This window comes from Phyllostomus hastatus, unplaced genomic scaffold (genome assembly GCF_019186645.2).
Source record: "Phyllostomus hastatus isolate PE091 unplaced genomic scaffold, TTU_PhHast_1.1 phas_scaffold_193, whole genome shotgun sequence".
NCBI lineage: Eukaryota > Metazoa > Chordata > Mammalia > Chiroptera > Phyllostomidae > Phyllostomus > Phyllostomus hastatus.
Window position 1 is genome coordinate 5,195,224 of NW_025334015.1, and position 25,142 is coordinate 5,220,365.

The following is a 25,142-nucleotide window of genomic DNA, read 5'->3' on the forward strand; positions in this document are numbered from 1 at the left end:
TCAATTCAAATCAATGCAGCAAATATTTATTGAGTCCCTGCAGTGTGTGAGACCAGGGCCCGGTGCTATGGCGGTGCAGTGGTGGACCGCACTTAATTTCCAGGAGCTTATGTCTGATGGGAGAGCCAGGCCTCCAGGAAGCCACATGAAGCACCGGGCATGAGTGATGTCGGAGCCTGAGCTGTGCGGTGACGCAGGTGTGGGCAGGCCCTGCTCTGTTACTTGCCAGTCTGTGATTTTGGGCAAGTTGCTAACTCCCTCAGCAGATTTGGAGAGTAACCCTTTCTTTGTAGATCTGAGTGCTCATTCTAGAGCTGACCCACAGGCAGTGCTCACTAAATGGAGGCCACACCCACTGCAGAGTCAAGTGCTAAACAGAAACAGCAGAAGCCTTGCTGAGAATGTCAGTGAGACCCTACAAGGGACTTCTCCTATTGGTTCTGAAGGCTCCTTCCTATGCTCCTTCCATGGGCTGCATTCTTCACCACGGAGTTTGGGACCCGCCGGCCCTGCCCCCCACCCACTCTTGCTCTTAGGGTGGAGGCCACTCAGGGCTCTGACCACATCAGCCCTGCAGAGAGAAACACAGGCCCCTGCTCCCTTCTTCCTCATTTCATTTTTCTGCAGGCAAGATACAGGCCCTCCTCCTCCCTACAGATTTGCTGCTAATCAATTCTGGGGAATGAGCAGGGAATAAGAAATAGCCTCTGTGTTTCTGTTAGTCGTGATCCTTGGCCTTTGGTCTTAAAACCCTTCTAAGGTGGCAGAGTGGTTTTGTTCTATGAGAAAGGACTTTGTACAATGTGGGAGGGCTCCACCCACACCGCCCCCACCCCCAGCCCCCGGCCATCCCCAGCCACCACAGATGAGAATAAGTCTACCAAGACATGATCTTCTTGGGGAGGAGAGGTGGCTGATCTCTCAAAGGAGAAGGGCCAAGAGCCTTTTCCTCAATGGGCTTTTATTGGGTTTATTTTGCACAGGAATACAGGTAAACCTCATTAATCATTGTCAGGCAGTAAGGATCAAACAATAGATAGCATACAAAGAACTGTGAGGGCTTATTCTGAGTCAGGGTCTGTTAGCTAAAGGGCTACAAAACTTTGGGAAACAAACTCATTTCCTGCTTGGACCCTTATCATTTAATGGAGAGCATTCTTAGCAAAGCAGGTTTCATAGGATTTTATGTATTCTTTCTTAGGCCTGATCACCCAGGGAACCCGCCCTTTCCAGCACAGGGCTGCACTGCCCTCTGTCATTGTTTCAGGCTTAAGTCAGGCAGGGGAAGTAAGGCAGCCAAGAGATTAGGAGACTTCTCACGGACAGAATGAGGACTCAGGCTATGTCAAAGCTGAAGGGTGAGGGTCCATCACCCCCTTTTGCTATAGCCCCCAAGTCCTTCCCTAGGGGCCTCTGTAATCATACCTGTCTTAGGTCGTCCCTCCCTTGAGGAATCTTACCCATCACTGGCTAACCGATCAAGCATTGGGGGCCAGGCAGGGTGAAGTAAAAGGGGCAGAGGGGGTGCCCTTGCCAGGAAGATAAGCTTTGTTTTTTTAGTGGCTTATGGTCTGAAGGTCTCTCACTCAGCCTTAGCCATGGGGTGGTTACAGCTTCTGAAACCAGGCAGGGCAGTTCCCAACAACACAAGCCCGGCCCTTGGGGCTCTTTTAACTTGGAGATTGTATAATATTGTTGTATTGTGAATGGCTTAAAGGAAATCATTTTTCACACTGTGCTTCTTTATTTATCACTGTGTAAGTACATAAAAGAAGATCCAAAGATAAAGCACACCTTGAATGCCAGACACATCATACCTAGAATCTAGGTGGGGTTTTATTATACCAACTCATCAGTCATCAATACTGTAGACTTAATAGTCAACAGTGTCAGAGCCTTGGCCAGGTACTAAGAGAGAGATTAATAGAAAGGAGAGAAGGTGAACTTGGAGTCCAAAGTTGCCGACAGGATACCATCCCTAGGAGAAGATGAAGGTTCCGGGGAAAGAAAGCAGAAAGTGGAAATGAATTCCCGTTGGCTAAATGGATATCAGATCCACGGAGGGACAGATTCCAAATGTGGTAACTCAGAATTTCACTTTGGATAGAAACGGTTGAAACCGTAGGATATGAAACTATACAGAATGAAGGTAGGTTGGGGCATGAGAGAATGTGTGTTCCTAGAGGAATCAGGACCTGCCCTCAAGAGCCCGCCTATTACCTGAGGCTTTCCTGGGAGGCTAGGGAGGGTAAGGTTCTCTAAGAGAGTAAAGCTGTGCCCGGAGCCTGTCGAGGGAGGATGCTAACCTCCACCTTCCCCTTTGGTTTCTGTCCTATTGGAAGCCTCTGCTAGTAGGGGAGAGAAAGATCAAAAGACAAGTTGCTGTTGACCTGAGTGATTTCATTATTCATAAAAACCCCTCTAAGGCAGGAAAGACAGACACTGGTAGGAGTGTAATTCAGGGGCGGGGGCGCACGCAGTTAAGGACTATGATGAATTCAATTAATGCAGGAGCCCGTGGTGTGAGATCCTGGGACTTCTAGCACTTCTGATCTAGGGCTCTTCCAATACCTGGACTTGGCCCCGACCCACAAGAACACTCAATAACAATCCGGTGTAATATTTGCTTCCACGCACTGCCTCGAAGTTTCTGCAGTACTCATGAAAGGTTTCCCTTTTTCAGTGTCCTACTATGTTGGAACCTCGGGGACTCACACAGAGATCAGGAGAGTGGCAGAGGAGAAGGTCACTTTGCCCTGTCATCATCAGTTGGGGCTTCCAGAAAAAGACACCCTGGACATCGAGTGGCTGCTCACAGATAATGAAGGGAACCAAAAGGTGGTAAGTATATGCCTGCTAGAGCCCCTCCCCGCCTCCTTCCTTGGCCTTCCCTCAGCTCCAGTCTTTCTCATTGAGTCAGAAAGGGCTAGAATCACCTTTTTCATTGCTGTTAAAGACGCTAGACACAAAACTGTACACAGAAAGGGTATTTGGGTTGTCAGGACAAGAGATTCTGTGTCCTTTGGGGAAACAAGACCTACTGGAAAGCCACCTGTCATTTGCCCAAAGAGGGACTCTGCACTACAGAGGTCTTTTCTAAGGGGACTACACTGCAGTTGCTTGCTGCTGTAGTCTAGGGGCCAGCCCTTTACCTCTGGCAGGAAGCCTGCTCCTCCTTCTGCTCGTGCTCTGAAACCACAACCACCTGCCTGTGCTGCAGCCTTGCACAGAGTTGTGACTTCCGAGATCTAAGATGGTGTAATATGGTAAATGTATGGTACAGAGGAGCAAGTACAGGACGTGAATAAAAGTGTTTAACACATACTGAGCTGGCCAGCAGAAGAACTGACACTAATTCTGAAGTTGGAAATGAAGGGCTGGCCCTGGCTTTAGGGTGCAGGTTGCACAGGGCCACCATGAGGGTCCACTGGTCCTGACCGACTTCGGCAGTGTGAACAGAACTTGTAACACTCTGTTCCTGCCAGTCTCCCAGCTGGTCTTCATAGAGAATGGGAACTAAGTGACCTACTGTTAGGATCCTTTCTGCCTTGGCTCTTTCAGCTGCTGTCTGTTTCCTTGACCCAGGTTTTCTAGCATAAGCATTCTCACCCCCTTTACCCACTGACTTTTTTTTTTAATTCTTTTGATGAAACTTTTGTGCTTTTTTAAAAATATCTATAACCTAGGAAGGCTCACCTTAGACTTTCCTTCTTCTACAGAACTTTACTTCTTTCCCTACTAAAAAGTAAAAAGGTGTCCTTTCCTTTCCAATGTCTATACCACTAATTTCATAAGATGGGTTTTATGGACAGAGGCTAAGATCTCACTAAAAATAAATTACAAAGCCCCTGTTGGAGTTTCACCTGCTTAAAAAGCTGCTTCCATCACCCTGTGATTTTGATAACTGCCTCTCAGCTCGTCCTCAAGTGCATCGCCCTGACTCTCTGTTCTCTGCAGAGCAAGGTCACCTTAACCTGAGCAGGCTTGTTCTAACAACATCCTCGTCAGTCCCGGTTCTGAATGAAGTAAATAGGAGCACAATTTCCTCTAATAAAAACCTGAGAACAACTCCATTCATGTAACTTTCACCCAAATGTTTTCATATGGACTAAAGGAAAAAAAAGAGTAGGTTGGTCTTGTAGCCTAGTGAACATAAGGGTTAGGAAGTTAATCATTGATTTGAGAAGGCCACTGATACGGCTTCTGATAGCGCCCTGATAAGCAGTCACAACTCCTCCTTATCTTCAGTTAATATTCTGAAGCAAGGAGTGTCCTTTATTCACTCATTCAGAGGAGATCGGGCGTGTTCAGGGTGGCATGGCTGTAGACCTTTATTCACTTATTTAGATCATGCAAACTCAGTTTGCACTTACTGGCATGCCACGCTCGGCACTGGGATTCAAGGGTAAAGAAGACATCAGTGCCTGCAGGTGGCTCATCTGATTAGAGCATCATCCTAATCTGCCAGGGTTGTGGGTTTGCTCCCGTCGGGGCACATATGAGAAACAACCAATGAATGCATCAGTAGGAGGAACAACAAATTGGTGTTTCTCTTTCTCTCCCTCTTCCCCTCCTTCTCTCTCAAATCAATAAATAAAAAATTTTAATAAAATGAAAAAAGATATCAGAGGCCAAGCTTTTTGGAGTTTCCAGTTAAATAGCATTCAGTAACTTAAAAATATACATACATATTTATGTATAAATATGTATAAAATATGTATAAAATACATGTAAAATACATGTAAAATATGTATAAAATATACATATTTTTAAGTAGAGCACAATAGGTGTTAGCTCCATGCCAGGCACAGTCTGTTCAGCACATGGCATGTGATTTAACTTACTCCTCAGAGGTTTGTCTGTCCCATTTTACAAACAGGGAACTGAAGCACAGACACAACAGAGCGTGAAAATAGTGTAAGGTCACCCATTTTGTATTTTGAAATTAGGCACTCTGATGTCAGTACCTGGGTTGTTTGCCACTAGCCAAAGCACCTTCATAAATAATTTGAAATTATAAGATGTTGTGCAGGCGACAAGGGGGAGCCCTGGCTGGTGTGGCTCAGTGGACTGCGGGCTGACTCGTGGGCCAGGTTCCCAGCTGGGAGTATGCGAGAGGCAACCTATCGATATATCTGATGTTTCTCACTGTTTCTCCCTCCCTTTCTCTGTCTAAAAATAACTACATAAATTTTTTTTTAAAAAAAGAACAAAGGAAGATTTGAGGAGAAAATTATTCCAGACAAAACTAATTATGCAAAGACCCTGATGCTGGAAGGTGGGCTAGAAGATTAAAATCAATTTAGTATACACCAATGTTACCTGAAAATTTTTATTTTTAAAATCTATTTAGTAATTTTAATAAATGTGGATTCCCACTATACAGGTACTCTATCCGAAGGAGTTCATTGAAGAGGTAAATATCATGCTAGAAATAAGAAGAGTGTTCTAGATAAATACAAAGGAGGAGCTATTGGCCAAGAGTAGTTGGAGGAGGGGAGAGGTTTCATGGAAGAAAGTACATCTGAAAAAAACACACTGGAAAAACAGGGCACACCTGCAAGCTGGTGGAAGGCGTTGCCCTGAGGAAATCTCAGAGCACAGACCAAGGCTGGGAGTTCGGGGAAGCCACAAGCAGCTGGAACAGGGGAAGTGCAGATAGTGGGCCTGCAGGCGTTGTACAGCCAGCACATGAAAGGTGTCGTGTGCCACACTAGGGAGCTCAGAACTGTCCCTGCTGTGTTATGGAGTTCTTGAAGAATGTCACAAGTGAAAGGGCCTCGTTGCATTTTACAGCACCCCCTGTGGCACTGTGTGGTGGCACACTGGTTTAGGGGACACCTGAGTAGGAGCAGTATCAGTTAAACAGCATCAGGTGGTACTGTAAGGGCTGATGCTGCAGCCATGGGCAGTTGTTATGTAAGGAAGGGGTGAAAATTTAGTGAGTAAAGGTGCCAAAACTTTTTAATTGCCAGGGACTTGAGAATGAGTGTAAGGCTGACTGAGAAAGAGAGGATACAGGAAGGGTTACTGGACACGATGTGGAGCTTAAAATAAGCTAATCAGTGACCCAGATCCCAAGCCTATCTTTGCATTCTAATCTGAGCCAAACTGTTTCATTCCTTCTGTCTAGGATGCTCAGAGATGCAGGGAACTGTGGGGGTGGGTGAGCAGGCTCAGGCAGAGTTGAATTCCAGCCTTGATAGGATGACCACTAGGACTCTGGAGCACTCGTCCTGGTTCCAGGGATGGCAACACAGTCGAATTTCCAAAGAGAGGCCACCTCCCCCAGGGTCGGTCAGGAGCACCCAACAGAACCCTTCCCCTCCAGTTTTCTGTTGGAGGAATGAAGATAGAGGTGGTCCAGCAACCCCCTCCCCACCCCACCTCTTGGCCACACCTTCAGCCCTTCCCCTTTCTCTCTAAGTCAACTAGAAACATCCTGAAGCAAAATGGAAGGAGGGCCTGACATCTGGCTCCTTCAGAGTTTCACAATTGCCATGCAGGGCCAGGGATGGCAGAGCAACTGCCAGAAAGCTGAGCTGACCCATCTGTTCCATACAAACTCTAACACGCTGTCCTGCCTCCTCTCACTGACAATGCATCTGGAATGGATCCACCAGGAAGGTCATAAGACAAACAGCTCCCTCAACAGCTGTAATTCATACATTTAATTTTGTGTTTGGTTGCTAGAAAATTAAATTTATGTTCATTGTTCTCCCATTACAGTCGCTTAGACTCAGCACTACATTTTCTGAAACTAAAAATAAAACAGAGACACACAAGCATCTGAGACTCAATGTATGTCTGAAAAACACTGAGCCAAGTTGCAGGGGTGTGACTGAGCCCCAGTCCGTGCCCAAGGGTACATACATTACGATCATTCTGGAGCCGTACAATCTCTGTCCTCCAGAGGTGCCAACACTTGCATGCGGTTGTCTCTTTTTTCTTCACTAAACGTTAGCACAGGATTTTGGAGAAAGGGGAGAAGAGCCGTCTCCGGGACAGCCAGTATCCACAGACAACAACTCTTGGGCTTGGTCTTAAGGCCTTTGTGGGTGCTGTTTAAGCAAAAATAAAAGAGGGAAAGCCATATCAGGAGGAGAAGACAGCAGGACCCAAGACAAAGACACAGCAGAGGACATTGTTGGGCATGAAGGGATACTGGGTTTAGGGACTAGCCTCCTAAGGAATCTGAGGGCCTGCCGAAGATGAGGTGTGGCTCAGGCTGGACCCTGGCTTTAGGCGCCACCTTCAGAGGCTGCGCTTTATTCTACTGCACACACAGGTGAGGGGAATGGGAGCTTGCAGCTGGGGAATCTTTACACATGTGTGGAACAGTTGCTATTCTGGGGGTACTGGACTGAACAATTGTGGAAACCTCAGGGGGGGTTCTGAAAGCAATTATGGGTGCTTACTGTCTCGTTTCAAAAAAATCCTATGAAGTAGCTTAGGCCCATTTTACAATGGGGGACCTTAAGGTTTAGAAGGGTTAATTAATTTTTTTTTTTTAAGATCCAAAGGTTGACTGACCCAGGCACACAACTGTAAGTGCATGAACCCATTTGAATGCCATTGTTACACCTCCCGGCAGCTCCCTCAACCACTGTGCCCCTTGCTGCAGCTCTTTTCAAAGTCAGGACTCCGAAGTGGATCCTGAGGACCAGACATTTTGTTTTAAAAGACTAGAAAACACCAGAGCATGTGGTGCGTACACTATTTTGTGAAACGTATGTTTCAGTTACATTTGAGTATGCTATGTGGGTGCCAATTCATGAAGAAAATTGTATTTCTTTATGTGAGTCTGTTCATAATATGTGAAAGCCCCTACTGTGGTGTACTTCTAACAGTCTATAGCAGCGTGTTTCCACCAGTGTGCATCACAGAACATTTAATACATGCAGTGCCTGGCTATTGAGTCAGCAGCCCTGACCTCTTCTCCCTTAGATGGTCAAATAAAAATATGGCAACAGACAACACAATAGCCATTGGGTGTGAATGAATCAAAATTAAACCTATGTTTGTTCAGATCGGCAAAAAATATATTTTTTGGTGTGCCACGGAATCTTAGTAATTAGTTTTTATGTGCCGTGAGATGAAAAAGGTTGAAAATTGCTGATTGAGGTACCTTTCCCTATCTTTCCTAAACTTCAGGAACTGTTCTTTTGCCTCTGAAGCTTGAAAAGTTACAGAGACAAAAGAATCAGGGGTGTCCAACCTATATGCGGCTTACAGGCCACATGCAGCTCAGAATGGCCATGAATGTGGCTCAACACAGAATCACAAATCTACTTAAAACATTATGAGAGTTTTTGTGTGTGATTACATGTTGCGGTGTGTTTAATCTGTGGCTCAAGACAACTCTTCTTTGTCCAGTGTGGCCCAGAGATGCCAAAAGGTTGGACACCCTAAATAAACTTTCTCTTATAAAATAAGTAAATAAAGCAGCCAGAGTCCACACCTACTAAGGCTCTCTAAAATGAAATGTATCTTTCAAAACAAAGGTATTCCCTGATGTTAGTCCAAATATTTAAATGAACAAGAAAGAAATCCCCCTGACCAAAAAGGGTCACCAAACTCCCAAAGCCCACAAAACCCGAAGTTCCTAAAAGTTACCCAGGTCTTTACTGATCTCTACATTTAGAATCTCTTCATTTTTCTGTAGGAAGCACAGCTGACTTCCTTGTGGGTGATTACTCATCTGTTGTATAAGGTGCACAGATATTAAAGAGTCAGAAAGAGAGAACATGCATGAATTGAGCTCCTATTAAGTGTTCCAAGCTCACTTATTCTATCTTCAGACATCAGCCCCCACTTTCAGTCTTAGGAGATAAACTCTAACACTTTTTCCTGTTGCTAATCTATTTCTTCCATGCCCCATGTTCCACTGATTTGGTTTGGCATTTCTATGGTCACTTCTTCCAAGCACCCGCCACCCACACCAATCACTCCTGTGGAGTGCACACTCAAGGGCAAGGATGTGGGGCCAGGAACGCCCTGTAAACATTTAAAACAAGTAGCCTGTGAGAGAAGGGCTGTGATCCTAGCTCCTCAGGTCTCAGTGTGAAGCTCGGGCCTTTAAGTTGAATGATAGGAACCCTCTGGAAATACTTGCAAAATAATGTTAGGTGTGTTTTTATGAGTCAGACTTTTAGCAGTGAAATGGGTCTAAGAAATGACTCAGAAATGGTGCTGGCCACAGCCTGGCCCAGGAGGTTCATTGTGTGTTAAAGGATAAAAATAGAATAGCAACCTCTCCCTGGCGCTGAGAACTTCTCCCTGGGAAACTCAGTCATGAATCAGTGAGTGCAGGAGGGCCCAAAAGACCACCCCACTCTAGCAAGATCTACCCATGGGGGCCCAGTTTCACATTAACATATATGCCTGGCCCTCACTCCGGGAGCCTTTGTTAAACAAAGGGATGGCCTTCTGAATCCCCTTAACCTTGTCTATAACTTATTGCTGTACCCTGTGCCTTTTTAGTCCCTTGAACATGAGGAGTTAATATTTGTGAAGTGTTTAGAACAGTGTCTAGCACAACATAAATACCACATCCATGTTAAGTAAAAACAAAAAACCCTGAGTGAATGTTGTTGTGTTGATAATTTTTTTTTTAGGTCTAATTTGCATTCCTAACTGCAGGACCAAGGGTCATGGAACAGTCACTGAGCGAAGGGATAACTATAACGTAAAGTTGATAGGATAAGAGTTATGGTACAAATTTTCTTTTACATGTGAGCTGAAGGAGGCCTTAATTCCTCTTCAAAACAAACTTGTAATCTAAACCTTTTAGACTTTAGAAGGTGAAAGCCCTTACCCTAAATAGATTTCAGAGCTAGGCTCTGAACCCAAGATTTCTACAACTAAGTCCCTTCCCTCTTCTCTGCCCCTTCCTTCAAAACTTGCAGTTGCTTTTGAAAAGAATGCAGAAATCCAAGACAAGATGTCTGTCTGGGAATCGACAGGGAACATTCGACTGAAATTATACACTTCCTGTACACTTATTATACACTTCCCATAATACTCCTCACTCGAAGATCATGTTTAGGAGGCAGCTCCCTAGGGTGCATGTGGGGGGCTGGGACAAATCTTCAGGTTGGGTGTAGAGAGAGGTCCCCTGTTGATATATAAGGAAGGGAGGTAGATCTCTTAAGTGCTGCTCCCCCTGCCCCCACTCCTCTAGGGCCTCCTCCCTTACCAAGGTGAGGCGGGGAGGAAGGAGTCTTATCCAGAGATAAGGTTGGAAATGTAAACAAAGGCTGGACTTGAATGTTAAGCTAAAGAGATTCAAGGTGACAGTCATTTATTTGACTCTGGGGTTTGTAGTTCTGTCGCTGTAAGAACATCCAAACCTGCAGAGAATTTTTATAAAAATGTACTTGAGCCCAAAAGAGGGTACACCTGGAATCAAGATCTCAACAGACTGAGATAAATTCTTCAGGGAAAAACGGTTTGTGTGTGTGTGGTTTTTTTTTTTTTTTTAATGTATTTGAAATTAAAGAAGGATATAAGGAATATTTTAGAAAGTCAGGAGAAAATCAGGCTGGAATTGGATTACAGGACAGTTAATGAGATTCTGTGCCTTCTTGAGGGTGGTTATGGCTTATTTCAAAGGTGTGGTAACCTGGATGCAGAGAAAGCCTGACAGGGCTCACTTAAGGCAAAGGTAACCCTGTCACCACAAAGCTATGAGGTGTGACTACCCACCGTGACCTGCCCAGGTAGGAATTTATGATCAGATCACCCTGGGAGTTACTTCCTATAGAACACCCCCTTTTTTGCCTACAAGTCTCATCTTTGTGCTTAGATATTCTCTGTTTGGATAGCCTTATTTTTTCTTGTCTTTTCTTGGCCTCTATTTTGGTGCCCTCATGCGTATTGTCCAATCTCATGGCTTTAAATGCCATCCACATGCTTCCTCCCAAATGCTAATTTCCAGTCCACCCTCACCCCCGAACAGCAGAGAGATATATACGCTGTTGCTTGCTCACTGCCTCCTTTCGGCACCTAACCGGTATCTCAAATGCAGTAAGTCCAAAATTAAACTCCTGACCCTCCTCCCAGCTTCAATATACACTGCCCCCCAAACTGCTCTGCCCAGTTTTCTTCCTCCTCATTGATGACGAGTCTCTCCTTTCTGGTTCATGCCAAAAACCTGGGAGTAGCCTTTGACCTCCCTCTTCTCATAACCAAAGTGTACATTTAGGCGAGGTGGCCAGTCTATTGCAAAATCCATTTGGTTCTGTTTGCAAAGTACATTGAGGATCTGATCACCTGTTCTCATTTCCATTGCTACCATCCTGAACCTTCACTACAACAGCCTTTGACTGTTTTCCTATTTTTGAACTCGGCCTCCTGCAGCATTCTCAAGACATAAATCATATCATGATATTCCTCTGCTCAAAATCCTGTAAGGGGAATGGGCCCCCACCCGACCCGTTTCCCTTAGAGTAAAAGCCATCATCTTCACAGTGGGCCTCGAGGCACTGCATGGTCTGGGCCTGCTCCCTGACCTCATCCACTCCTCTCCTGGCTCAGGCTGGAGGCCTGGCCCCTGCCGTTCCTCCTGCATGCCAGGACCCTCCCCACCTGAGGGCCTTTGCACTGGCTCTCTTTTCCCTAGATTGCTCCCAGGCTAGTTCAGCATCTCCTTCAAGTGTTTGCCCCAATGTCACCTTCTGCTGAGGTCTCCCTTGACCACCTTATTTAAACTATAATCTGGCCTTGGCCAGAGTAGCTCAGTTGGGTGTTGTCCCAAAAAGTAGAAGGCTGCAGGTTCAATCCACTGCTAGTTCGATTCCCGTTGGTATTTCACACATCAGTGTTTCTCTCCCTCTTTCTCCCTCCCTTCCATTCTCTCTAAAAATAAAGCCTTTTTTAAAGAATTGCAGTCTGTCCCCCTAGCCCACAATACGCCTTCCTGGTTCCATTATTTTCACAGTGTTTCATACTGTGAAACACCCGCGTATCTTTCTGTCTGTTTCCCGTCACTAGAATATATTCCAGCCTTGCCTCCGGATGAGGACTCTTCTATCCTCTCTTTTTTAAATTTTTTTATTGTTCTATTACAGTTGTCCCAATCCCCCACCCCCACTGCTTCCTCTGCCCACCTCCGTTCCCACAGTCATTCCCCACCCTGTTGTCCACGTCTGTGGGTCATTTACACTTGTTCTTTAGGCACTTCCCTTTCTTTCCCTGTTTCCCCCTCACCCCTCCCCTCTGGCCACTGTCAGTTTGTTCCTTGTATCCAAGCCTCTGGTTCTGTTTTGCTCGTTTGTTTGTTTTGTTTATTTATTTTTAGAGAGGGAAAAGGAGGGAGAGAAATATCAATGTGAGAGTGAAACATTGATCAGTTGCCTCTCACGTGCGCCCGGATATGGATCCCAGGCATGTGCCCTGAGGGGAATTGAACCGGAGTCCTTCCGCTTTGTAGGACTACACCCAACTCACTGATCCACACTGGTCAGGGCCTATTCTTTCTTTTTTCTCTGAGTAGTCATGCTTACCAATTTGCTGAAAAATGTTTTTGAAGAGTTCACTTTAGCTTTTGAGAGCAGCCCGAGAATTCTGTCCTAGAGAAGAGGCCCCCATCCCTCCTTTTTGCCCCACCCCTCATCCTAGTCCATGCTTTGCCTGGGAGCCCTACAAGCTCTAACACAGAGATCCAGAAAGTGAGCAGGGAAACCACATGCTAAGGGAGGAGGCAGTAGGGGTGTGGGAGCAAGGGGAGCAGCCTGCAGCAGATCTATTTCCTTGGCCACCCCGGCCTGAAAGCGTGCCTCACTCCCCACGGACTCCACAGATGGCCGCCCCTGAATGTGATCTTCACGCTTAGAGTCCAGGGTTTCTGGTAATGAATTAGGGTGTAATTTTCCTCGTGTATTAATTTCCACAGAAATTGAAATTACTTTGTGGAATTCGGAAGGCAGTGCCATGTTTCCCATCCATGGGGGAGCACATTGTTCTAGTTCACAGAGATGCAAATGAATTTTGTCCAAAGGCCAGTAGGAATCTCTTTTAGTCCAATCTCATTTGAACCTGTTTTAACACCATTAACGAGTTAAAGAAAATACTTGATACATATTCATGTTCTATGTTGTGGGTTTACTTTTAAAAAAAGTTACTCTTTAAGACTGTAAGGGAATAAAACAATTTCCCGCCCCCCCCCAATCTTCTCAGTTTCTTAGGTTGGGGCACAGCCAATTAGATTAACAAGACAGAAATTTATTAACCTGTGTATCACATTTGTAACACTTGGGAGTCCCCAGAGATGAATAACTCAGAGAGGAGGTTAGAATTTGGGCTCATACAGCTAACTTAGCAGGGAAAAGGGAGGGTGAGAAAAGGAACTTATGGCTTTCTGGAAAAGTAAACTGGTCCTTAGGACAGATGGGAGACAGGCTGGTTTGTGATAGGACTGTCTGGGTATGGTGCCAGGTTTCTGCTCTCCCAGAAGAGAAGATTAGAGTTGTTTTGGAGGAAGGCATTTATGACACTTAAATTCTTTTGTGAGGCTCTTATTTTAGGCAGATAAGTACTTTCAGAAGCTCAAGTGTCTTTTTTTTTTGAAGTGAGAGAGGGGACGGGAGGGAGAAAGAGAGAGAGGAGAGAGAGACAGAGAGAGAAACATCAATGTGCAAAAGAAACATCAATTAGTTGCCTCTCACTTGCCCCAACGGAAGACTTGGCCCTCAAATCAAGTATGTGCCCTGATCGGGAATTGAACCAGCGAACTTTCAGTTTGCAATACAACACCCAACCCACCAAACCACACCAGTCAGGGTTCAAATGTCTTCAGATGAAATTAATTCTTATGCATATGCAAAGTGGTATATTTTAGGGTGGCAGGTCCTGGTCCCTAACAACATTACTTGTAAATCTCATTTCTTTGTATTGTTATGATCTCTAGCAGAGTGCCAAGTACAGAATATGTTCAAAATGTAATACATGTTTATTGACTAAAAGACTGCAGTGTTGCAAAACAGCCTAACCAGACAATCAAGGGCAACAGACAAAATCAGAAGGCCTGGAGGGAGCTCTGGGACACGCCCAGCATTAGAGAAAGAGGACCCAGTAACCTGTTTGTCTGAAGTCTTTCACAATTTCTCCTCACATAAAAATGGTGCAAAGAAATGCTGTGGATGAGAGCTAAGAAAAAAAAGGCCATTCGAGTTTGTATCCAGGAAGATTTAGTAAGGAATTAATATTGATTTTGGGGTGAAAGAACTTAGAGAGAATCTCCATGTGAACAGGTAGAGAAAAGGGAGTTTCTAAACAGAAAAATGCAGTGGGCAAAAGCATGTGAGTACAGAGAAGGCACAACTCACATTTATAAAAGGGCAATTGCGTACTCTGTTTGCGCCCAGGCACGCGAGGTGGATTACACACCGTGTTAAGGCCTCTGGTCTGAGGCTGGCTGTCACTGAGAGGTGCTGGGTGTGGATGGATACCAGCCTGCAGTATCCATCTTGGCTGCGGATGTTCGTCAACACACAAGAAAAAAAACATACACAGAGACAACCAGGTCCTGTGGGGGAATAGGAACAGCAGGGCCACTCCTCATGTGGGGAGCGCGCCACTTGGCCACCCTCCCTGGTGGGGAGAGTGCACCGTTCCCCCTCTAGAGAGGCTTTTTATTGGTTTCGTTTGAATAAGAATTCAGGTAAAAGCTCATTACCCATTGCTAGGAAGTAAGGATCAAACAACAGATAACAAGGAAGTCTGAGGGCCTATTTTGAATCAGGGTCAAACAGCTGTAAAATTTTAAAGAACAAACTTACTTCTTCCTTGGACCCTTATCATTCAACTGAGAGCATTCTAAACAAAGCAGGTGTCACAGGATCTTACATATTCTTTCTTAGGCCTGATCACCTGGGGAACCCACCCCTTTCAGCACAGAGCTGCACCACCCTATCATTGTTTCAGGTTTAGGTGGAGCAAGGGAACTAAGGCAACCAAGAGATAAGGAGATTTTCTCCCAGACAACGAGGACTCAGGCAGTGTCAAAGCCCAGGAGCGAGGGTCCATCACTCCCTTTTGCTGTAGCCCCCAAAGTCCTTTCTTGGGGGCCTCCCATGTGATCGTGCCTGTCTTAGGTCGTTCCCCCCTTGGGGAATCTTACCTGTCATTGGCTAACCAACCAAGCTTTGGGGTTCAGTTATGAATGAAGCAGCAGAAGCAGCATTCCTGCCAGGGAGATAAGCTTTTGTCTCCTTGCTGGCTTACGGTCCAAGGCCACTCCCTCAGCCTTAGCCTTGGTGGGGGTTACAGCTTCTGATACCAGGCAGGGCAGTTCCCAACAGCTGGGGGTACTGGGAGGTTTCTGAGCTGGAAAAGAGCTAACATGAGTTTTATGTTAATATGAAGTTGGTGCTAACTTACATTATTATGTGGGTGATCCAAAAGGACAGAAATACACAGCTGCCAGGCAGCTGGAAATATGAAACAGGAGCTCAAAAATACGTTGGAACCAGAGAGAAGGATATGGTAATTATCACAATTGTGTTGGTTGAAATGAGGGGGCAAAGCTGTATACTGAAAAATTTTAAAGTATATGATCATTACAGTGTTAACCTTAATTTTCTCTTAATTGCCTCTCCCTTATTTTTTTTTCTTCACAAGACTGGGTTCCTCAGGGTAGGAACTGTCTTATTCCATCCTCACAGGCCTGTGAGCTCAATAAATGTTAGCTGAAGAAACAGAATATGCAGAGAAAGGAAAAGACACTTTTTTCAGAGAGGTGGTAAGGGCAAAATACATGAGACTGTAGAACAGTACATAATGGAGAAAGAATTAATGGACATTTCATTGGATGGCTTTGAATCTTTTCTGAAAGCGATTAATGAGTTGCAGAGCATCACATGATTGAGGATTGGGTTAAGGGCTTAAGTAGAAGTGAAACAATTTACCACAGCTGCAGCAAAAAAAAAACAAACAAAAAGAAGAAAAATATTTTTTAAATAAAATTAAATACAAATAAGTAAACAGCTGCAGCCAGAAATGTGCTCAGCACTCCCACACACTTGCATGCCTTCTGCTAGTGCTCCTCTGGGTATCTGGAATCCTCCCTCCATTTCTCTTCTCCCTGCCTCTAAGTCTACTCATCTTTCAAAGCCTAACTCAAATGCCACCAACTTTTCTGGGACATTCTCTTTGACACAATTTCAAGTTAATCATTACTTGTTTCTTTTTAAAGATTTTATTTATTTATTTTTAGAGAGAGGGGAAAAGAGGGAGAAAGAGGAGAGAAACATCAATGTATGGTTGCCTCTTGCACGTCCCTAGCTGGAGACCTGGCCCACAACCCAGGCACGTACCCTGACTGGGAATTGAACCAGTGACCTTTCGGTTCACAGGCCTGCACTCAGTCCACTGAGCCACACCAACCAGGGTTAATCATTACTTTTTCTATGTTTGTCCTTCTCTCTTTGTTAATCCTATTAGATTATAAATGACTTGATGACAAGAAGGGGGTTTTACTCATGTGAGTAGACTCTTGACCTGATGGGAATCATTCATTCCATAAACGTCTGCTGACATTTAAATTCAATGACTTTAAGACTGTGACTGCTACATGGCAAGGGGGAGGAAACTGAAGTTAAGGAGCTTGAAGTCTTGGTAGACAAGATCAGTAGGGGTTCAAGAAGTAAGGGTTGTGGTGCAGACAGAAGAAAATTCAGTAAAACTCAAGATTATTTTTTTTCTGTTGCGGAAAGCTAAACTTTGGTTTCCTCACCTGGAAAAATGAAGACATGAAGCTCATGTGTATTTTATGGAAGGAAAGGACACAATTTTCCCCATCTAATTTACTAATCTGCAGTGAAATCAGAAAAGGGAAACCAAACAATAAAGCCCTCAGTATCAGACCTGAATTTTTTAAAAATTTGTATTGACTTTATTGGAGTGACATTGGTTAAAAAAATTACATGGGTTTCAGGGATATGATTCTCTAATACATCATCTGTACCCTGTATTGCGTGAGCACCGCCCCAAGTCAGCTCTCCTTCCATTACCGCTTACCCCCCCACCCCGCCCAATTGTATTTGTCAATTACAGTTGACATTCAATACAGACCTGTGTTTTAACCATTAACTTCTATTCCTTAGCTCTCTAATCCCTTCAGCTGGACTCTAAACTTGTGAGGACAAAACAAGTTAATATTTTTGGTTTTACTTTTTCTCCTTCATTTCTAAACTTTCTGAAAGAGCAGTTAATGAGTATTAAAATAAACACAGGTAGGAAAAGGAAGGGTGAGAGGTAACTGGTGTACCAGAGCAATGAACTAGATGGCTTCAGGTGGACATGTTCAAATCAGGTTCTGCTACCTGTCTATGAAATGGGGACAAGGATTACTTGGGAACATTGTGGGAGAAATAAACGAGATGTAAAAGCACCTAACACTGGGACTGTACTTGTTCTTTGAGTAAATCACATGGCATTGGTAGAATATGCGAAAGTTAAAAAGGGGAAGGTAAGTCTTGCTCTACACCCTTCTCCTCTATTCTCTCCAGTCTCCTCAGAGTCAACTCTTAACACTATTACTGTGCTTTTCCTCTATGTGGCTTCAATGATGTAACTCACATTTAAAATCCCTTACCTATAAAATGGGATGGTCCTGCACCCATGTAATGAAATTATTATATTAAGATGGTACACAAATATGAGGTGTTATTATTCCTAAAATGAAAAGCAGGGCCTAGACAAACATTGTATTTTTAACTTTATTTAGAACAGGTCTCTTGGATCCTTAGTATCAGCCCAGGCTCTACTGCTGTGTCCCATTGGCAGTAGTCCCACTCCTTGCCTTGACAGCAGCCAGAGAGCAAGGTGAGACCACACTGCTTGACCCTGCCTTGGTCTGTCCCATAGGTAATCACGTACTCCAGCCAGCATGTCTACAATAACTTGACTGAGGAACAGAAGGGCCGAGTGGCCTTCGCTTCCAATTTCCTGGCAGGAGACGCTTCCTTGCAGATTGAGCCTCTGAAGCCCAGTGATGAGGGCCGGTACACCTGCAAGGTGAAGAATTCAGGGCGCTATGTGTGGAGCCATGTCAACTTAAAAGTCTTAGGTAAGATAGAGTGCCAAGGTAAATGCCTAGTTTTTTTTTCGTTTTCATAAATTAACCCATTTATTATAGGCTAGCAATGTTTCACATTGTAAAGGTTCTACTGGTCTTTCAAGTCCCTCAGTCTTCTTTTAAAAAATATTTTATTTATGTATTTTTAGAGCCAGGGGGAGGGAGAAAAAGATGGAGAGGAATATTGATGTGTGAGAGGTACATTGATCAGCTACTTCTTGCATTCCCCCAACTGCAGACCTGGCCTGCAACCCAGACATGTGCCCTGACTGGAATCAAACCAGTAACCTTTTGGTTCCCAGGCCAGCACTCAATCCACTGAGCCACACCAGCCAGGCTCCTTTAGTCTTCTGATGGCAGACTTGACTGTGACAACAGAAATGGTGGTGTAGGTCCAGGCATACCAGCCACTGTTTTCATGCAAGAACCACAGTGCCAGATCCCTACAGCTTGCCTCTTGGTCTTGCCACAAAAGGAGCAAGTGTACTTGGCGTGCCGGTTGATCTCAATTTTCATCACTATTTTCCTGAGGGAGGTGCCATAATGGGTGCTGTATTTACCAATGGTCCCAAACTTCTTGGTGCGTTTAGCCATTTCACCGCAAAGTAGGTTGGAACCCAAGAGTGATAAATGCCTACATCTAATTAATAAAGTCTGTGTGAGGGACAGTCAAATGCATCATGGTGCTACAAAAGTTCTTGTTCGGTATTTGGATTCTATTCAGAGGTCACCTACTCTAGTTCCCTGGGAAGAAGTGTGTTGTGTATTTTAGCCATAATGAAAGAAGAAAAAATAATCACAATTTTCCATGGTAGCCCATTAAAAATATTAAATATCCCTCTGGCTACGTAGCTCAGTCGGTTAGAGCATTGTCTTCATACACCCAGGTTGTAGGTTCAATCCCCCAGTCAGGGCATGTACAAGAAGCAACCAACCGGTGAACACATCAACAAGTGCAACAACAAATTGATGTTTCTCCCTCTGTCAGATCAATGGAAAAAAAATAAAATAAAAACATTAAGTATCCTCTAATATTTGAATAATATCCTTATTATTTAACTTAAATCTCTCTCATAGATGTGATTCAATTCCATTTGTGTGTGTGTTTTTTAATAGCAGGAGCTACTAAGTTCTACTTAATATCCTCCAAATTTGTGAACTTCTATCCTTATATCAGTATTAGTAAAACCACACTTAACTTTCCTAAAATTCCCAATTAAAATGTGTTTCTTCTTTGAGAAGCGATGATGTAGTTTCTGAGCAGCCTTTGAAAATTACAACAGCATCGCTGGAAGCAGCTGGAATTGGGTGTATGTGTGTACAATGGACAGAGGTGGATGTATTTCTGGGGGGGCAACCTAACCCAGGGCTAGATAACGGGGTAAGGCTGTCGAATCCCCTACTCAAAATTAACTAGAAGGAATGGCTGGAGAAACAACTCAACAGGACATAATTCTCCCATGGAATCTACTGTTTGGAGATCTTTGATTCAGAACTTTCTTTCCTTGCCAGTAAGACCATCAAAGCCCAAGTGTGAGCTGGAGGGAGAACTGACAGAAGGCAGTGACCTGACTTTGCAGTGTCAGTCATCCTCGGGCACGAAGCCCATCATGTATAACTGGCAGCGAGTCCCGGAGAAGGAGGGGGAGGATGAGTATCTGCCTCCCAAATCTAGGATTGGTGAGTCATCTTTCTACCAGTCTATTGAGATGACAGGACGGACTCCATCCATGAATTCTAAATCTGGTTTTGACAGCAACTCACTCTCTGACCTTGAGTACACTACTGAACCTCTTCCAACTTCCTTTTTTCATCCATAAACTGGGACTGTCTTTTCTTTCCTCAAATGAATTGTAAAAGTGGTAAAAGACATTAGAAAGAAATGTACCATATAAATCTAATTATCGTGGTTAGTATCTCTTAAATGTTCACAACCTTCTGTAACTTTTGAGGATTCACGAGAATCCTCAAAATTTAAAAGCACATTCACCCTTCCTCCCCATTCCCAAATGGGATTTACTCTGTCATCTATGTCATCCTTACCAAACTGTGTTAGAGAATCTTAAATCAGCGATGTAGTAAAATAAGCAATATGCCTAGACCCCGTCACTAAGAGCAGTGCGGCGTTCTTTCTGCCTGCCCAGACAACCGCAACCCAGGGCGCGTTCTGCTGCAGAACCTCACCATGGCCGCCTCTGGACTCTACCAGTGCACAGCAGGCAACGAGGCTGGGAAGGAGAGCTGTGTGGTGCGAGTCACTGTGCGGTGTAAGTATCCAAAGAGCGTGTTTTATCTATCTCTTTGCATTGTAGTTCAGTGTAAAACATGTTAAATCACGAATAAGAGTAAGGTCAAGTAAAAGTCTTTATTTCCAGAAAAGCATGGCTCTCAATAAAATAAATTTGATAGTTGCAGGAAAGATTCAACAGTTATAGTTAACTCTCTACGTATAATTATGTATGAATTTACCAGTTCCCCGAAAGAAATTTATTATTTCTAGGAGGGAACCAAACGGAGATTTCCTTCATAAAGGGGTACTTCTATTTTCAGAGCTTTTCCTGTGTCTGCACTTTCTCGAAAATATTCAGCTTAAAATAATCTTAAAGTCACCGAGGCCTATTTTGGGTGGCATATTCTACTACCCTTCCCCATCAAGCAGGATAGTCATGCACCAAGTGGGGGTAAATGGGGAACTCAGGAAGAGAGATATAAAGACCTGGAAATCTTCGACCTGTCCAGGCTTGTGGTTTTCAGGTCCATGTATTTCCTAGCTTATGTTCCACTCTGTTCCCACCTTTGCTTCTGAGAAAACAGATGCACAAAGCATGGGCATGATTGCAGGAGCCGTGACAGGCATGGTGGCCGGTGCACTGCTGATTTTCCTCTTGGTGTGGCTGCTGATCCGAAAGAAAGACAAAGAGCGATATGAGGAGGAAGAGAGACCTAATGAAATTCGGTAAGCCTCATTGCACAAGCTCCTCTGCCCGTCGGCTTCCCTTCTAGGGCCAGTTCCATAGTGGCCAGCGAACATAAATGTCCCACAGTTCTCTTAACCAGAAATCCAATCTGGTAAGTCAGGAACTCCAGCCTAGAACAAAAGGTCTGGCCAACCTTTATTGTGAAACTATCCATCCCTGACGCAGACGGAAGAGATCACTCCCTTGATGTTCTGACCCAAATGCATGCCTGACTCCAATCCTGGAAACGTCAGACCCAGATTGAGAGACGACGTAAACACTGGCCTTTACTGAGTAACAATGCTGAGGTCCTGAGACACAAGGAAAGGTTGAGGAAGTGCTGTAGCCTGAAGGAGACTGAAAAGACCTGACAACTGAATGTCATGCATGATCTGGGATTTTCACTTTTGTGAAAGATGTTACTAGGGCAATTAGTGAAACCTGAATAAGGTTGGTTGATTTAGCTAATCGTGCTGTATCAATGGTTAATTTCCTGATTTTGATCATTATACCGTGTATATATAAGAGAATGTCCCTTTCTTTTTAGGAAATATTAAATGTTTAGGGGGGAAGAGAAATTAACTTTACATTACTTCCAATTCACTCCTGCTTACAAAGAGCATCAGGCATAACCTATTGGTCATGAAAGGGTTCAGTCATAAACCCCACAGCAAGGTGCCTGCAGTCCAGCCCTCTGGGCTGACAAAGGGTCCCTTTGCCCAAGCCAAACTTTCAGTCCCAGGAAATGGGGCAGTCCCTAGTTCCCTAAATTACAGCTTATGTTCATAGGGGAACCTCAGAAGGAAGCGTCCGTAGTGGACATGATCAGAGTCTCCTGTATTACATTTTACCCTCACTCTTTCTCCTCCTCAGAGAAGACGCAGAGGCGCCCAAAGCCCGCCTGGTGAAACCCAGCTCCTCGTCCTCGGGCTCCCGGAGCTCGCGCTCCGGCTCTGCCTCCACCCGCTCCACTGCCAACAGCGCCTCCCGCAGCCAGCGGACACTGTCCACGGAGGCGGCGCCGCGGCCTGCCCCCCGCGCGCACGGCCGAGCAGGGCCAGGGGCAAGAGGTGCAGCGCCGGAGGACCTGCGTCCTGCCGCCCTGACCGAGGCAGAAGCCACACCTAGCACGGGCCCCAGCCAGAGCCGGCCCTTCCAAACTGTCTGAATTATGGTGCACTTGAACTCCCAGGCTGTCCTTGGGGTCAGCATCTTAGGAGTTTTCTAGTCGTCACAGCCCAGCCACCAGCCACACCATCCCCCAGTCATTTGAGAGGTCATCTACTAGCAGGGAGCGCTGCACTGGACAGATTCAAATGAGCACTCTCCTCAGAGCACACCCAACCAGGGTGTGAGCCCACCATCTCCAAAACGGCATCTCCTGCCTTCAGACAAGAGTGGGGGAAAGCAGGGGTCTGAACCTATCTGTGGAGCAGGACCTGGGGTGAGAAAGTCGGAGGAAAGAGGAAGTGAACCCACAAAAAAACTCACCTGAGATGCTTTGTATCAATACTTCAATTCACGATTGTCATGAGGAAACGAGTTGTTCATAGATTTCCTATGCCTTTCTATAAGATGGCTTATTGATTATCCAGAGTCGAGCAGAACCCACAGCCTTACATTACACCCCTCTGCACTGTGTCCTGAGATTACTACTTCTGAGAAACTCCAAAAAAGGAACGGTCTCTTCTATTCCATCTTGACTTCATTTACCACTAGGTTTGGATATAGATTTCAACAGGAATTGAAATAATGGGACACAGAGGACAATAGTTGAGTTCCTCCCACTCTATCCACCACTAATTTCCCCCTACTTATACTGAACTACAAGAGAACTACAAAGAGAGTCCAAAAATGTGTGACGGGGACTGTGAAAAACCTCTCATCCTAATGATGTCCAGAGGGTCACTGACAAATGTCAGCAATGTATCCTGGGACAGGTGTGGGTTTCCCCTCAAATCAGATGTCTCTGCAGACTTCCCTTCTGGGTATCTCTGGAGAAAGAAAACATTCACTACATGCCATTTGACAATGTCCCTATAAAGAAGTCTTACCGTGAAACAAGTCTCTTAAAGATGCTGAAAGATTACCCAGCATACCATTACAGTTTTTCTGAGAACATACAAAACCAGAATATTAAGGCTTCTAGACTAGAAAGGGAGATTAGACCAATTTTCTTAATGTGTCATAGAATGGTATAAGGAAGTTTAGAACTGCACCAAACTTGCAGCTTTCTCTGTTTCGTTTTAGAAAAAGGTTGTGAACCTGGGACTTTTGATGATTCTAGGCCTTACATTACAGGAAGATCAGGATTGTCAACATTTCCTAATGGCACTGCATGTCAAAATCATCCCTGCCTCAGAAGTTGAGACACAGAGAAATTCAGCATTTTACCAATGTAGCCTCTACGGAAGTGTAGCTCTGGGGTATGAGGAAATGGAATTAACACTTCCAGAAGAGACAGCATAATTAGTGAATGGCAGGAAAGGTCTGCTTGATTGTCCATTAACATTTCAATTGTCAGTATCTTGGAAAGAAGTAGCAGAAATGATTCACCAGGGTAGCTCTCAGAAAAGCTGATTCACGGGGGAAGAAAGATGTCTGGAAAATGTAAAAAACAAACAAACAAAAAAAAAACAAGAAAAACTAACAGCAGCCTCCAAGTGCGATAACTTGCCCTTTTAATAGTTGTGACTACTCTGCCACTCAAACTCATCCTATGGCAAGAATTCAAAACCTGAAATCACTAATTATGCTGAAACCTGAACTATTCCTGAAATAGTTCGAGGAGCCAGTTATTGGAAGAGTAAAAGATTTATTATTAAAAAGGCAGCAGGCTCTAAAAAAGAAAAGGTAATGCTGAGTGTGGTAAAGCCACTGCTTTCTAAAATGGGAATCAGATGCTTAAACAGAAGAGGCCGATATGGGATTGTGCTCCATTTCTCTGGTTTTCCATTTCTACATTTAATTCTTACCACAGTGTCCTCACACAGGGCAAACACATTTCCTTCTAAACCCCTGTAAGAAACAGGGGTTTACCCTCGGGAGAAAGTTTTCATCTGCACTTTGTCGTACTCTAAAAAAAGTTGGGAAACAAGAGACATTGAGGAAGTAGTGTAAAGAATGTCTGGTGTTAGTTTAAGAGGGCTAGCATATTTGGAATGTTTCTCATACTAATGCTGCCTCCTTGTAAGAAATAAAATCCCTTACTTTACTTTTTATTCTTCTGGTAGTGGTATCCAGCAACGTATCACTACTTCTGCTACACAATACTGAGAATTCTCATTCCCGGAGTACCTGAGCCAAAGGTCACTGTGGAGGCTGCAGCTCTACCACCACTAACAATTTTGCTGTGAGCACTCCTTTCTACCTTTGAACCTAAGGTTTCCCCACCCGTGCCTTTGAGAGCAGGGATCAGTCCACTTTGCATAAAAATGATATTTAGGTAGTTTAAACACATGGTTGTCAGAAGACTAAAATACCAGTTAAATAACCAAATTATTTATTTTGGAAATTATTCCAATACAAATCAACAAAGAAGTCACAGAACTGGTAACTACCTACAATCTGAGAAATTCTAGGGCCTGAAGATCCCAAGAGATAAGATACTGGAGTCTTAGCAATGACAGTGCAGTTCTCCTTGAGTCAGAGTTTTGGGTTCAGACAGGACAGGATCTGGGCTTGAGATACAGTTTGAGCCACTGCTGGTTTCAAACCACATTCCATTAACTTTGTAAGTCGAATAAAGTTGATTCTTGATTATGAAACAAAGGATAAAATAACCAAATGACAGAAGAAAAAATGTTTGTAGGAAGAAGATATAAACAAAATGATGTGAATGTTTAGAGAGTAACAATTTCAATAAAATATATAAATTTAAAATTGTAAATTAATGAAGTCGATGCCTTTGTTGTTGCACTATACAAAACCAAGTTCAGAATTGCTGTTGCAAAGAGACATCCTTTTGCTTCATTTTTGTTACAGTTTATACTTTAGTCTTCTAAGTTGCCTTGTAATCAGAACTTTGATCACAAAAACCAAATATTTATTACAGATGAGTTTGTATCAGTAATTAAAAAATAAGTAAGGGTGATACTGTAGAAGAG

General features: G+C 44.2%; 1 protein-coding gene and 1 pseudogene across 2 annotated transcripts in view; one reads left to right on the plus strand and one right to left on the minus strand.

Moving 5' to 3' along the window:
• LOC123832585 (CXADR like membrane protein) overlaps nt 1-24,900 on the plus strand; it is a 104,634-nt gene extending 79,734 nt beyond the window's left edge. For both annotated transcript variants that reach the window (XM_045860311.1, XM_045860312.1), the window contains exons 3-8: nt 2,684-2,841; nt 17,869-18,070; nt 19,592-19,759; nt 20,224-20,346; nt 20,894-21,035; nt 21,910-24,900. In XM_045860311.1, the coding sequence (XP_045716267.1) occupies nt 2,684-2,841; nt 17,869-18,070; nt 19,592-19,759; nt 20,224-20,346; nt 20,894-21,035; nt 21,910-22,204 (1,088 nt within the window). In that variant the 3' untranslated portion in view covers nt 22,205-24,900. The remainder of the gene's footprint in view (nt 1-2,683; nt 2,842-17,868; nt 18,071-19,591; nt 19,760-20,223; nt 20,347-20,893; nt 21,036-21,909) is intronic.
• On the minus strand, nt 18,291-18,673 carry LOC123832623 (annotated as a pseudogene).
• Nucleotides 24,901-25,142: the final 242 nt, after the last annotated feature.